At 40.0% G+C, this 14,433-nt stretch overlaps 1 protein-coding gene across 2 annotated transcripts in view; it reads left to right on the forward strand.

Annotated features, from left to right (window-relative positions):
- Positions 1 to 14,433, forward strand: part of LAMB1 (laminin subunit beta 1) — a 91,434-nt gene that overhangs the window by 37,581 nt on the left and 39,420 nt on the right. For both annotated transcript variants that reach the window (XM_072653047.1, XM_072653046.1), the window contains exons 17-23: positions 78 to 201; positions 1,542 to 1,746; positions 2,547 to 2,690; positions 3,561 to 3,792; positions 7,777 to 7,940; positions 10,352 to 10,576; positions 12,215 to 12,429. In XM_072653047.1, coding sequence (XP_072509148.1) covers positions 78 to 201; positions 1,542 to 1,746; positions 2,547 to 2,690; positions 3,561 to 3,792; positions 7,777 to 7,940; positions 10,352 to 10,576; positions 12,215 to 12,429 — 1,309 coding nt within the window. The remainder of the gene's footprint in view (positions 1 to 77; positions 202 to 1,541; positions 1,747 to 2,546; positions 2,691 to 3,560; positions 3,793 to 7,776; positions 7,941 to 10,351; positions 10,577 to 12,214; positions 12,430 to 14,433) is intronic.

Raw genomic sequence — 14,433 nt, forward strand, 5'->3', positions numbered from 1 at the left:
TTGATTAATAGTTTGAAAGCCTACAGGTTGACCATTGTTTAAATCCTTAAAAGCTGACATGTTTTTTTCTTGGATAGATATGTAGTCCTTCCGCGTCCAGTGTGCTTTGAGAAGGGTGTGAACTACACAGTGCGGTTGGAGTTACCTCAATATACCTCCTCTGATAGTGGAGTAGAGAGCCCATATACCCTCATTGATTCAGTAAGTGAAAGGTGGCTGTTGTTAGTCATTTAGTCATGTCATGGCAGAGATACTAGAATGGTTTGCCATTTCCTTTTCCAGCTCATTTTACAGATAAGGAAACTGAGGCCAACAGAGGTTAAGTGACTTGCCTAGGGTCACATACCCAGAAAGTGTCTAAGGCTGGATTAGAACTCAGGTCCTCCTGAGTTCAGGACTGGGACTCTATCCTTGTGCCACCTACCTGCTCTGACAAAGGGAGAGGAGGCTAAACCTGTGTTGTTTACTTCAGTTTCAGTGGAATCATACAACTGAGAACATTCTGTGGAATTGTCGTTACTTTATTTTTTCCCTTTGCTTGCTTCAGAGATCCATTTGGTTATTCATTGTAAAAATTCTTTCCATCTTATGAAAAGAAGAGGAATGCCTGAAAGGGAGTTTGTGCCTCCCTCAACATCCTTTGTAACTTTCTGCACTGAAATACCTCTTGCTGGCTCCTAGGCTACCCCTTCCTTAATTGTGTGGCTTCCACTATTAGAATGCCTTGTTGTTAGAAGGTCCTTGAGGGCAGGGGCACTATATTTGTATTGCCAGGTCTTCCTTTTGCCTGGGTATTCCCAGGTATTAGCACAGTATGTAGCTTATCATAAGTGCTTAATAAACAATAATAATAGGTCACATATAGTACTTACACACAGTGTGTGTTTTTATTATCTCATTTAATCCTCACAACACCCCTGGGAGGTAGGTGTTATTATTATCATTTTATAAATGAGGAAATTGAGGCAGAGGTTCAGTGATTTGCCCAGGGTCACACAGCCAGTAAGTGTCTGAGGCTGGATTTGAACTCAAGTCTTTCTGACTCCAGGCTCAGCACTCTATCCCATGTACCAACTAGCTATCAGTCATTCTGATGCCCTAAGTATATTATAGTTCATTTCTATACAAAGATGGGGACCATGAGGAAGATTTTTCATAAATATCTATGATATAGGGTCAGCTAGGATTTCTGTAAGATGACTTCATATAAAACTTGGTTTGCAATGGTCTATTGCAATCATATAATATTGCATATTATAGTCATCAGTGTTAGACTCAGACTAGTATTCTAGAGGGCAGAAATAAGTGTCTCATTGAACTTAATATCTCTCCTAGTGTCTAGCACAGTACTTTGCACACAGTAAGAGCATAATAAATGTTATATTGCATTGCTAAAAGATATTTAAAATGAAACAGAGTGATTTTGTCATTGGATGAAATAAGATTTCTGTTCTTCTCTGATGGAAAATCAAATTCTTAGAAACCAGCAGTAGTATAATGAGATAAGAAAACTCCTCAAGCATTCTGTTTTCCCCCCACAGCTGGTTCTCATGCCATACTGTAAATCCCTGGATATATTCACCGTCGGAGGCTCAGGAGATGGTGTGGTCACTAACAGTGCTTGGGAGACTTTTCAAAGATACCGGTGTTTGGAGAATAGCAGGAGTGTTGTGAAGACCCCCATGACAGATGTATGCAGGAACATTATCTTCAGCATTTCTGCCCTGCTTCACCAGACAGGCCTGGGTAGGTGCAAGTTGTTTCATTTGCTGAGCCGGCAGACACATTACTATTATCTGAAAAGAAGTAGCTGCTGACCATGCTGCTGGTGAAAAGTATACTCAGCATAGTGAGGTCTCTACCAGGGAAACCACAGCCCTCAGCCCCATGGGCTTAATGCTGTGTTCGTCACTTGTAACAATACAAGTCACATATCAGATGCAAAGGTGGTGGACTCTCAGGATATCAGGGTATTTTTCTATATATGTTTTTCTTTCTCTTGGTTCTTCATGTCTTTCAGTGTTTTAGTATCACTGAAGAACTTTTCAGAAGTGAGTTTTAATGGTGAATTCTCAAAGATTTAACTTAAGACTACTGGGAAATGAGAGAAAAAAGACAATAGATGTTTGGTTAGGGTCAGAAGAATACCAAAGAGATGGAATCCATTTTTTTTAAAAATACTGGGTCAGAGTTAAACCCAGCAGGTCATAAAGCCTTTATCTCGTGATCTATGAGCTAACCAGAGATGTCTGAGCTGTACGAAGGATAAGGAAGATGCAACCAGGGACTTGGGGCTGTTCCCCTTATGGAGATTTTCCCAGAATGCCTTGTATCGATCATTCAGCCCTGTTTCTCCAACCTCTTCATTAGGGAAAAGGTGATGTCATCAACTGCAGAAATCTAACAACACCAAAAAAGCAAAAGAAAATCAGAGCAGTCGGATGAAGGAGAATGGAGTAGAAAGAAAGAAATTGCAACACAGTGTGTTGATTTCTTTAGTAGGGATTCATCTGTTTTATAGATTCTTCCATCTCTCTGCTTTTCAGCTTGTGAGTGTGATCCTCAGGGCTCCCTAAGTTCTGTGTGTGACCCTAATGGAGGCCAGTGCCAATGCCGCCCGAACGTTGTTGGAAGAACGTGCGACAGATGTGCCCCGGGCACTTTTGGATTCGGCCCCAATGGATGCAAACGTAGGTTACTCAGGAAAGATTTAAATTTCTTTTTTTAAAACACAGTAAGATTGAGTAATGCCAGATATGATTATTGTCATATTTTCCAAAGGCCGCTTTTCCCTTCCCATCCATGTTTGTTTCCATTTCCATTCAAATCCATATTCAGTTACATACCCCAGAATCTAACTCCTGCCCAAATCATGAATCTTCTCCACAAGATACTCAGAATTGATCTTTCAGTATCCACCTAAAACCCTCCAGAGCTAAGTAACTTCCTAGCCCAGGAGACAGCTTATGCCACTTTGGGACAATTCTAATTGTTAGAAACTTTTTTCTTTATGTGAAGTGCAAACCTGCCTGATGATAATTTCTAGTCATGGGGCTTAGTTTCACATCCACATCTAGCAGAACCAATCTAATGACTGTTATATGATGACCTTTAAAATATTTGAAAATTGCTTTTACATTCTGCCCTCTCCAGCTGCCCCAAACTGTCTGTTTTCCTCAGTAAAAATACCCCCAATTACTTTGAGACAGCCAGGTGACACAGTAGGTAGATTGCTGGGCCTGGAGTCAGCAAGAGCTAAGTTCGAATCCAGCCTCAGACACACACTAGACTTCACCACTGTTTGCCTCAGTTTCATCCATTATAAAATAGGGATAATAATAACACCTGCCTCAGAGGGTTGTTGGTGAAGATTAAATGAGATACTATTTATAAATGTATTTAGCACAGTACCTGGCACATAGTAGGTGCTTAATAAGTCCTCATTCTCTTCTCTTCTGTTAATACATCCTAGTGTGGCATCCTAGTAAGGACGGTGGTGATTGGTAGCTTTTCTATCTGCTTAATTGTTTCTGGATTTTTTTGCTGCTTTATTTTCTCAGCTTGTGACTGCCACATGCAAGGTTCCATCAATGCGTTCTGTGACCCAGTGACTGGCCAATGTCACTGTTTCCAGGGGGTCTATGCCCGGCAGTGTGACCGATGCCTCCCTGGTTACTGGGGCTTCCCGAGCTGCCAGCCTTGTCAGTGTAATGGGCATGCAGATGATTGCGATCCCATTTCGGGAGAATGTTTCGGCTGTCAGGACTACACTTCAGGTCATAACTGTGAAAGGTAGGTGAGAGCTGTGCCTATTGAACCATCTTCAGGAGTGATTAATTGTTACTCACAGTGATTAAATCCACCTTTTTGCAAACAATGTCTCCCTGCAGATCACAGAATTCATTTTCTATTTTCTATGTTTTCTTGATTTTTGTTCTTTGTCTTCTCTAACAAACCTTGGGAGAAATAATCCATTTGAAAAAAAAATGTGCTTCTAAGATTTTTGACCTAGGAAGAGGTAATAATGGTGATGGCTATAGCTAGCAGCTGTAGAGTGCTTGAAGAATTGCAGAATGATTTACAGAAATCTCATTTTATCTTTACAACAGCTCTGGGAGGTGGGTGCTATTATTATCCCCATTTTACAGATGAGGAAACTGAGGCAGATAGAAGTTAAGTGACTGAAGCAGAATTTGAACTCAGTTCTTTCTGAGTCCAGGTGGAGTCCACTGCACGTAGCAGAAGCAATCTAGAGCTAAGGATGACCACCTGCCCCTACCCTTGGTGGTTGGCAAACTGGGTAAAATATGACTCAGGATGCCTCATTACCACTGCGGAGTATGAGGAGGAAAGCTTAACATATATGCCTTTTGATCTGTGCTGTCAGCTTTGTATGGAAAAGGCAACCCAGATATTTGGCAAGGCTACTTGCCTGGTAAAGATATTAGTAGAAAGAAGTAAGAGCTCCCTGTGACCATAACATCCAGACACTATGTTATAGGGAGCCTAAGACTCAAATAAACTAGCATAACAAAGTGTGGTTGGCCACAGAGTCAGAAGGTCCTGGGTTCAAGACTGGCTGCTGATCTACTAACTGTGTGACCCTGGGACAACGTTTAAGTGTCCTAGGCATCTCTGTAAGACTAAGTTGCTAAGATGTCTTCATGGAAATAGTTTCCTCCCTGTGAATTCCTCCCTGTGCAAGCATACCAATTTTTTCAAGTGAGTATTACTTGCATTAGCAAGGAAATGGATCTTACTGTATTTTTCTCAAAATTATAAACTCAGAGTTGACATCTGACTTTGACCCTGAATTATTTCACTCTCGGGCTTTTTGTTCACCTATAAAAGCATTGCTTTGTCTTGTGGTTCATCATCACATTGTGGTAGGTGCTTCCTTGGACATTGCAGTGAAGTTGGGCTAAAGAGACCCAAGTCCTGTTTCTCTCATTTATTGGCTCTCTGATCTTGAATAAGTCACTTACCTCATCTTAGCCTCAATTTTCTTGTCTCTAAAATGGAGACAATGATCCTTTACATAAGTTACAGGGCTATTGTTAGGATCAAATTAAATTATTTATGTTAAAATGTTTTTTGGGGAAATAGAGTTAGGGGAGCTCTGTATCTGTGATTTCATTAGTATAAAGAACTGCTGGGAAAGAAACTACCAATTCAAGTGAACAGCTCTTACCTGGGGTAGTAAAAGGTTAAATGATTCACCCAGAGTCGTGTAGTCAGTATGTATCAGAAACCCACATCTTCCCAACTCTGAGGCTGACTCTCTGTCCACTGAGCTATGTCATTTCTCTTCTGGTGGCACAGTAGATAGAGCATTAGACTTGGAGTCAGTTCAGATCAAGTCTCAGACACTAACAATGTGATCCTGTGCAAATCACTCTGCCTGCCTCAGTTTCCTCATATGAAAAGTGGTGATCATAATAGCATCTGCCTCCCAGGGTTTTTGTGAGGATAAAATGAGATATTGTAAAGTACTTTGTAAACCTTAAAGTGCTTAGCTATTATCGTCATCTTCATTGTCATTATCATCATTCCCTGAAAAATGTGTAAAAGGCACACGTACACCTATAGCTAATTATTTCTCCATGTCCACAGAGGGCTGGATGAGGAAAACTGCTGTTTTTGACGATTTCCGACATGTGTTTCTTCCATTGTTCCAATGTGATTGAGAAATGATGAAGAGCAGAGTGTGAGGGTGCAGATGGGAAACGGGAGTCGTGGGAGACACAGAAAGGAAGAACTTTCCCAATTCTAGTTCAGAGCCAGTCAGATTGTGAACAGCATATGAAAGGATATCCTGTGCAAATATTTGTGGTATTGCTATGCATGCTTGCCATTTTGTGTTTAAATAATGAAGGGTTTTATTTTGCCTTGGGGAGAATGGGAGTGGGTGTGAGAGGAGAGAAGACCTTAGCCTAGGCTTGGATAAAATATAATTTTAATAAATGTTTGGAATTCTGAGATCTAGTTTCAGCCAATTTCTCCTTATTTTTTTTTTCCTCAGCCCCAAAGTTAATCTGAGTTCAAATTCTGTGAACTTGACAGGGAAGCTCTGATCTCAGATTTCCCTGTGGGGAGGCAGGGAATCCACCTTCTATTTCTGCCAGACTCTATTTGAATGGATTTCACTTAGGAAATCTTAGAAAACCCTCTTTAATTTTACTAAAGAAGAGATAGAAAGCATTATGAAATGCAAAATGGATAACTTTGATTACATTAAACTGAGAAGTTTTTGCACAACCAAACCCAATGCAACCAAAATCCGGAGGGATGTAGTAAATTGGGAAAGAATTTTTACAGCTAAGCTCAGGGATAAAGGCCTCATTTCTAGAATATATAGAGAACTGACTCAAATGTATAATCATACAAGTCATTCCCCAATTGATAAATGGTCAAAGGATATGAACAGACAATTTTTGGAAGAAGAAATTAAAGATATCTATAATCATATGAAAAAATGCTCTAAATCACTATTGATTAGAGAGATGCAAATCAAAACAACTCTGAGGTACCACATCACACCTATAAGATTGGCAAACATGACAGAACAAGAAAATGATAAATGCTGGAGAGGATGTGGGAGAGTTGGAACACTAATTCATTGTTGGTGGAGCTGCAAGCGCATCCAACCGTTCTGGAGAGCAATTTGGAACTATGCCCAAAGGGTTACAAAAATGTGCATACCCTTTGACCCAGCAATATCGCTACTAGGACTGTACCCCCAAGAGATCATAAAAATGGGAAAGGGTCCCACATGTACAAAAATATTTATAGCAGCACTCTTTGTAGTTGCCAAAAACTGGAAGTCAAGGGGATGTCCATCAATTGGGGAATGGCTGAATAAATTATGGTATATGAATGTAATGGAGTACTATTGTGCCATAAGAAATGATGTACAAGAAGACTTCAGAGAGGCCTGGAAGGACTTATATGACCTGATGCTGAGTGAAAGGAGCAGAACCAGGAGAACTTTGTGCACAGCAATGACGACAGTGTGTGAGAGTTTTTTCTGGTAGACTTGGAATTTTGTAATAACGCAAGAACTTCTTAAAAAAAAAAAATCCCAATGGTGGTTCTCTAAGGCAAAATGCCTTCCACACTCAGAGAAAGAAATATGGAAGTCATTCGCAAAATGTAGCAGATCATGTTTGTGTATGTGTATGTTTTTGTGTATCATGTTTTGATTTGTTACATGATTTCTTTCATTTATTTTAGTCTGACTACATAGCATGACTATAGTGAAAATATACTCAGTAGGAAAGTATATGTAGAACCTAATCAGAATTGTATGCAGTCGTGGGGAGGGAGGGGGGTAGTGGGGGGTAGGTGTGAGGGGGATAAAATCTCAATTGTATGGCAGTGATTGTTAAACATTAAAAAAGAAAAAAAAAGAAAACCCTCTTTAAAATAGTTTTGAAGAATATAAAATTACAGTATCTATGTAGATTTTCCTACCGTATAACCCTGAGTGCCAAGGAAAATTCATGATCTTTTGGAACAATACTTAATTTTATAGAATGTTTTTATTCTTTCAACCAGCCTCCTATCCCCTTCTTTTTCTTGGCTAGTTTGGGTAGAATATGGCTTTCTTTCAGAAAAAAAAAATGACAGAGTGAAAAATGACAGAGTTTTGGCTAATCCTTAATTAGTTGTGTTAATTATGAGAGTATTGGATTCGATGACCTCAAAGACCAGTTATTCCTCTCAATTTCTGTCATTCTATGTTGATTTTTTCTAACTGGTTGATGTTTGGTTTAGGTGCTTGCCTGGCTATTACGGAGACCCTATCATTGGTTCAGGAGATCACTGTCGGCCCTGCCCATGCCCAGATGGTCCAGAAAGTGGACGACAGTTTGCCAATACCTGTTATCAAGATCCTATTACTTTGCAGCTTGTGTGTGTCTGCAATCCTGGATACCTAGGTAAGTGGTGTATTTTTGTGCTCCAGAGAGGGTAAAGAATAAACAAAAATATTTGAGTAGTGAATAATCTGCAAAATAGCCCCTAAAAAAGCCATTTTCATGGATGACCAGATAGTTTCATTTTTGTGGTCATCAATTAAAAATTAAGGGCATCTGAAGTTGTAACAGTATTCCTCTGTCATTTTTGATAGTAATAATGGAAAGCAGAAAACAGGAGTAGCATGGAGATTATGGATAGTCCCCAAATCCATCAAATATTTTGCCATGATTACTAAACACTAGGAAAAATGGATTTTAGTTTCACTTCCTTTTCTTACCTCTATCTACCCTCTGATAAAGGCAACAAGCAATGAAATGGTCACAGGTATACAACAGGAGATAAGAAGAGGAAAAGCAAGAGACTGGGATCATCCACACTCATATTCAACCACAGTGGGTCACATATATTGCATTTTCTCATTGTTTGGAGACCTTTGTTTTATGTGTCTTGATAGAAAGAGCACAACTCCTGGAGGCAGAGGATTTGAACTCAAATCTCACTTGAGATACTAACTGCGTGTGCAACCTTGGGCACATCATTTGACATTTCTGGGCCTTGATTTCATCTCCAAAATAAGAGGATTGGGCTGTGTGGTATCTGAGGTCTTTTCCAACTGTATATCTACAATCCTTTGATCTCTACCCAATTCATCTACCTTACCTAGAATAAGACCTATGTTTAGCTCACTCAGTGTGAAAATGAATCCTTCATTCCCCCCCTTCTCCCTATTTTTAATTTTTATGGTTACTTTCACGCAGCACTTTTGTGCTCACACAGCTCTTGGCAACTATTTAGACTTGTAGCTTCCCCACAGAAAGCTGTGGGGAAACACTTAGCGTCAATGTCATTTTTCCTTGTTAACAATCCTGAAGTTTTTAAGCAGAAATGTTTTCCCAGTTCCTTGGCAAGTCCTTGGATTAGAATGTTGTAACACCTGATCCTATGTCTTCTAAGTTTTACCTAGCCCTACATCTTCTAAGTTTTACCTAGCCATCTATTGCATATCTGTTGAAATAAACATAACATTCCAGTGTAGACAATACTACCCATAGCAGTAGAATGGTAAGGTGAGGCCATATTTTTTCCCTTCACAAAAAGAATATGATTAGATTCAATCTGGAGCTCTTTTCCCCTCAAAGTGGATTAAAAATATTAATTGAATAAATGATTCAATTCAGTCATCATTTGTTTTATATATATATATATAAAAACAGATGGCACCAATCCTGCTCTCAAAGAGCTTATACTCTTTTCAAGTTACAAGGCCCTTTCTGTATCCCATTTCAGTCCTCACAACAGCCCTATTGTATGTAGGTAATAAAGTTTTAGAATTCAACATTTTTGAAAATTAATGTTAAAACTTTATTTTATGTGTAATTGGGGAAAAAATAAAATATTAAAAAAATAAAAAATATTAGGCAGCTAGGTGGTACAGCAAATAGAGGGCTGGGTCTGGAATTGGAAAGTCTTAAGTTCAGATGCAGGCTTAGGTACCCAGTAACTGCGTAAACCTGGGCAAGTCACTTACGTTCTGTCTACCAGAGTTTCCTCATATGTAAAACTGGGGTAATAGTCACCCAGGGTGGTTGTGGTGAGGATAAAATGAGATAATTAAAGAGCAAACCTTAAAGCAGTACATAAATGCTAGGTATTAACTCCATTTTGCAGAGGAGGAAACTGAGGCTCTGAGAAATGACCCAAGGTAACAGATATTAACCTAGTTTTTCTGACTAAATTTTGCCAGTATACCACCCTCTTGCCATTTCTTTCTTCCAGTGCCTCACTATGGCATGAGGAATGACTATTCAAAGGAATAGAATGTAAAATATGGCAGGTCTAAAGATAGTTCCCACATCAGACCCATATGTCTGTTGGTCCAAGGACTAGCTTTGCCATCTATCCAGGTGGGTCATAAAATCCTGTTTTCAAGCATAACAGCTCTCACAAATCATATAATTTGCAAAGAGGCTGACCAAAATCAGTATATAATAGGATCATAGATTTAGAGCAGGAAGAGATTTTATAAATCAATGAGTCCATACCCCCACCCCTCATTCCACAGATCCAAGCCTCAAGCTGCTATTTGACTTGCCCCAGGTAACATAGATCCTAAGTGGCAGGAGCTAGGATTTGAACCCAGGCCCTCTGACTTTGAATCCACTGCTCTTATCAGTAAATGCACTTACCAGTGCTCTTGCACTGCCTCCTGCCTCAGTGGAAGGGAATGTCCACAGTGACAAAATGTAAGCTTCTCAAAGTGTAGAAGGAAGTAAGCCTCTCAGCCTTTATTCACATTTCATCATTACACAATCCTGACCCATGAACATTTTAGGGAACCATCTGAAATGCTCTTGATTATTTTCATCCACAGGAGCCAGATGTGATGAATGTGCCTCGGGCTACTTTGGGAACCCTGGAGATGTTGGTGGGGTGTGCCAGCAGTGCCAGTGTCATAACAACATTGATACCACTGACCCTGAAGCCTGTGACAAAGTGACTGGAAGGTGCCTCAAGTGTCTGTATCACACTGAGGGTGAAAACTGCCAGCTTTGTAAATTTGGGTATTACGGAGATGCGCTTCGGCAGGACTGTAGAAGTAAGAGACCAGGGGACTATGTTACATCTCTACTCTTATTAAAACAGTCACCAATATGACTTCAGGGCTCGGGGCTGTCTACTATTGATAGTACTGAGTCCATTCGAAGAATGTTTGTACACATGGGAATTAATACCCCTTGTAGCATCTCTTTTAAATGTGAAGCATCATGGAGTTGACATTCGCTGTTTTTTCACCCTTATTTTCGGTCTCACCTCAAAAACTCCAGAATCAATCAGCCCATTGACTTGAAGGAAGGCATCTCCTCTCTAGCTATTTAATATAGTGATAAATTATTCCTGCAGTGCTTTAATTTTGTGTTATAGCTACTCATGGAGGATTTTAGGCTATAAAAGTATGAGTAATCATGGACTGTCCATGAGACGAGATTGAGAGATAATTGATGGATAACTTGAGGGTCCTATTTGATGACATGAACAGGAGGTTCAGAGGCCACCCATGCTACTGGGGAGATACTTTTACTTTATGCAAAATGTACATTGCTATGAATCAGTGAATGAAACAGCATTTATTAAGTGCTTACTATATACGAGTAAGTATCAGACTCGTAGGAAGATGTAGATAAAGTTTGCGTAGGATGAGCAGGAAAGGATAGTTTGCAAGGTCTTGAAGGCAATATTCATGTTAATGACTAATAATAACCCCAGATCACTTTGAGTGTTGAAGAGGCAGAATCATTGTTGATTATCAGTCAGTAAACATATGTTAAGTGCTTACAAAGTGCCCAGCATTGTGTTAGGCACTGGGTTGGTTAGAGGCTGGACAAATTAAACAACCAAATGGAGGAACTTTAAGTTTTCTGACATCTCATGATTTGGAATCTTCCGATTGAAAGGGTCAAACCAGAGTGACATCCATGCCCAGGGTCGGGCTTTGTGCCTCCTCTGTCTCTTGTAATTCATTGTTTTCCTCTTATCAAAAGATTATCCATGGTCACTTCCTGTTGCTATTAAACTCCAGCCCCGGAGGCCCTAGCTTTTAGACAAACATCTCTGGTATGTTAAGGAACAGCAGGCCTGGATTCCTTGAAGATGTGGAGCAAAACACACTTAAAAATAAAGTAACTTGAGAAGTTTCTGTCTACCTCAACAAACGTTTTAATTTCTGTTCTTTCCTTTGCTACCTACAGCCAAGAATTCACAATTAGTAATGTTTCAAAAGGCCTTTGTTGTTTTTGATTTGTGTCCCCCATTCTTTGTCTCTTCTGCCACAATGCCCGGAACTTCATAGATGCTTATTGACTTGTTAGTGATGAGTGCAAACCAGTTCATCAAAACTGCATTTTTTTATGTAGGAAGTGCATCGTGGTGAATTAGTGAATGAAGAAGCATTTATGAATTGTTTATTGCGTGCTAGGCACTGTGATAGGCATAAATCTAACATTATAGTATCTTCACCCTCTTGAGTGCCATGGGGACATCAGAGAGATTATGATGTTAGGTACAGTCTCTCTAATAACCTGGTCCTTGTCATATTTCTGTGTATATTTTATTTGTTGCCTTTACTTCCCTCTTGAAGATTTTGTTACACGAAGTTAGGGGGAGCAGGACGGGAGTCAGACTACTGAAGCTCAGTACTCCTCTCCATTGTGTTTCTCTCACTCTTCTTATCTTGCAGAGTGTGTCTGTAATTATCTGGGTACAGTACAGGAGCACTGTGATGGCTCTGACTGTCAGTGTGACAAAATAAGTGGGCAGTGCCTGTGCCTTCCAAATGTGATTGGGCAGAACTGTGATCACTGTGCACCAAACACCTGGAACCTGGCCAGTGCTACGGGGTGTGAGCCCTGCAGCTGCGATGCTGCCCATTCTTTTGGCCCATCCTGCAATGAGGTAAGGGGGGAGAGGGTGTTGACCACTGCAGCTCAAGGTAAGGTGCCTGTTTGAGCCATCCCTGGGGTCTAAACCACAATACCATAATGACTGATGCATATCAAAGAGCTGTGATGGAAACTGTTATGGAAGCTCCTCATTTTGAATAGAATTGAGTTGCTTTTTAATTCTGGGCAGGTGAATCAAATTTCCAGCACAGCTGGAAGGGGAACCAAACATCTGTATCATGTTTCCTAGAGACACACTGAAAATAAATTCTCCAAGTCAAATACAGTCAAAGATGACCTTGAATTCCAGTTTTGATTTATGAGGATAAAAGCATGGCAGAGAAAAGATGTAAACACAAGTGCAGCCCACCAGGGAAAGCCTGACTTGATCATTGAGATCCCATTTGGATTCCTCAACACCTGCAGGAAAATAACCTTTTTTCTCTAGTTAACATGAGCTGAGTCCTCAGGAGAAGAAAAGCATTCATGCTGTTGGACTTCATCAGTAAATTGACAAGTATTTATTAAGCAACTATCATCCATCTCATGGAGAAGGGAGTGGCAGACCACTCCAGGATCTTTGCCATGAAAATCTCAAATGGGGTCATGAAGATTTGGACACAACTAAAGCAACTGAATAACCAAAAAATGCATCTAATACTGTGTTGGGCACTGGGAATATAAAGGAAAAAAAGAAAAAGAAATGATCCCTACTCTCAGGGAGCTTAGATTCTGTCTTGGGAGATATTATATACATATATACATATACATATGTATGTATATGTGTTGGAATAGGTATAATAAGTATAAAAATGACATAATATAAATATATATATGAAATATGTAGGGTAAATAGAATGAAAAATATAAATAAAAATGTAAGATAGCTTGTGACTAGAGCACCAGTAGGTGGGGGGGTCAGGAAATGCTTCATATAGAAGAAGGTGGTGCTTGAGTTGTATCTTACAGGAAATGAGGGATTCTCTGAAACAGAGATGAGGAGGAGAATGCATTGGATGCATGGAGGGACACCTGAGGAAATCCAGAGGTGGAAATGGAGTGCTGTATGTAGGGAACAGAGAAAATGGCAGTTTGACCAGACTGTAGAGAGTAGGAACAAGAGTAAAAGATAGGTTGTGGACAGAGGCATTTACATGGTATCCTAGAATCAATAAGGAGCCACTGGGGTGGGGAAAGAAGTGTTATGGTCACTTTTGTTATTGTTCCGTCTTTCAGTTGTATCTGAACCTTCCTGAACCCATTTGGGGTTTTCTTAGCAGAGATACTGGAGTGTTTTGCCATTCTCTAACTCATTTTACCAGTGAGGAAACTGAGGCAAACAGGGTTAAGTGACTTGCCAGGGTTCTGCAACTAGTAAGTGTTTGAGGCTGGATTTGAACTCCTGCCTGCATTTAAAGGAAAATGTTTTGACAACAGTGTGGAACAATGGGTAGAAGTTGTGCAGATGCAAATCTAGAAAACAAAACACAAAACTTTCCTAACAATTAAGACACCCAAAAGTGGAACAGGCCACCTAGAGAGGTGGTGAATTCCTCCTCTTTGGAAATCTTCAAGGAGAGACTAGATGACCATTTACTGGGGAGGCCATAGTAGAGTGTCTTGTGTGGTGGGACTGGACCACATATCTGCTGAGGTACCTTCAAATTCTTTGGTTCTATGGAACACAGATTGTAGTGGAAAGATACTTAAGTGAGGAAAGCCAATTAGAGAGTCAATGCAGTAGTCTAGGCAAGTGATGATGAGGACCTCTATGGGGTGGTAGCTGTGTGAGTAGAAAGGAGAGGCTGAATGTAAGAGATGTGGGAGTAGAAATGGCAAGATTTTGTAAAAGCTAGGGAAGGATCGGGTGAGGGAGAGGGAAGAGTCGAGATTACACCAGGATTATAGACCTAGGAGACTAGAAAAATGGCGGTGCCTCTGTTAGAATAAAAGTTTGGGTAGGTTTGGAGAAAGATAATGAGTTCTCTTTCGGCTGTGGTGAGTTTAAAATGTTTCT

This window comes from Notamacropus eugenii, chromosome 3, assembly GCF_028372415.1.
Source record: "Notamacropus eugenii isolate mMacEug1 chromosome 3, mMacEug1.pri_v2, whole genome shotgun sequence".
Classification (NCBI taxonomy): Eukaryota; Metazoa; Chordata; class Mammalia; order Diprotodontia; family Macropodidae; genus Notamacropus; species Notamacropus eugenii.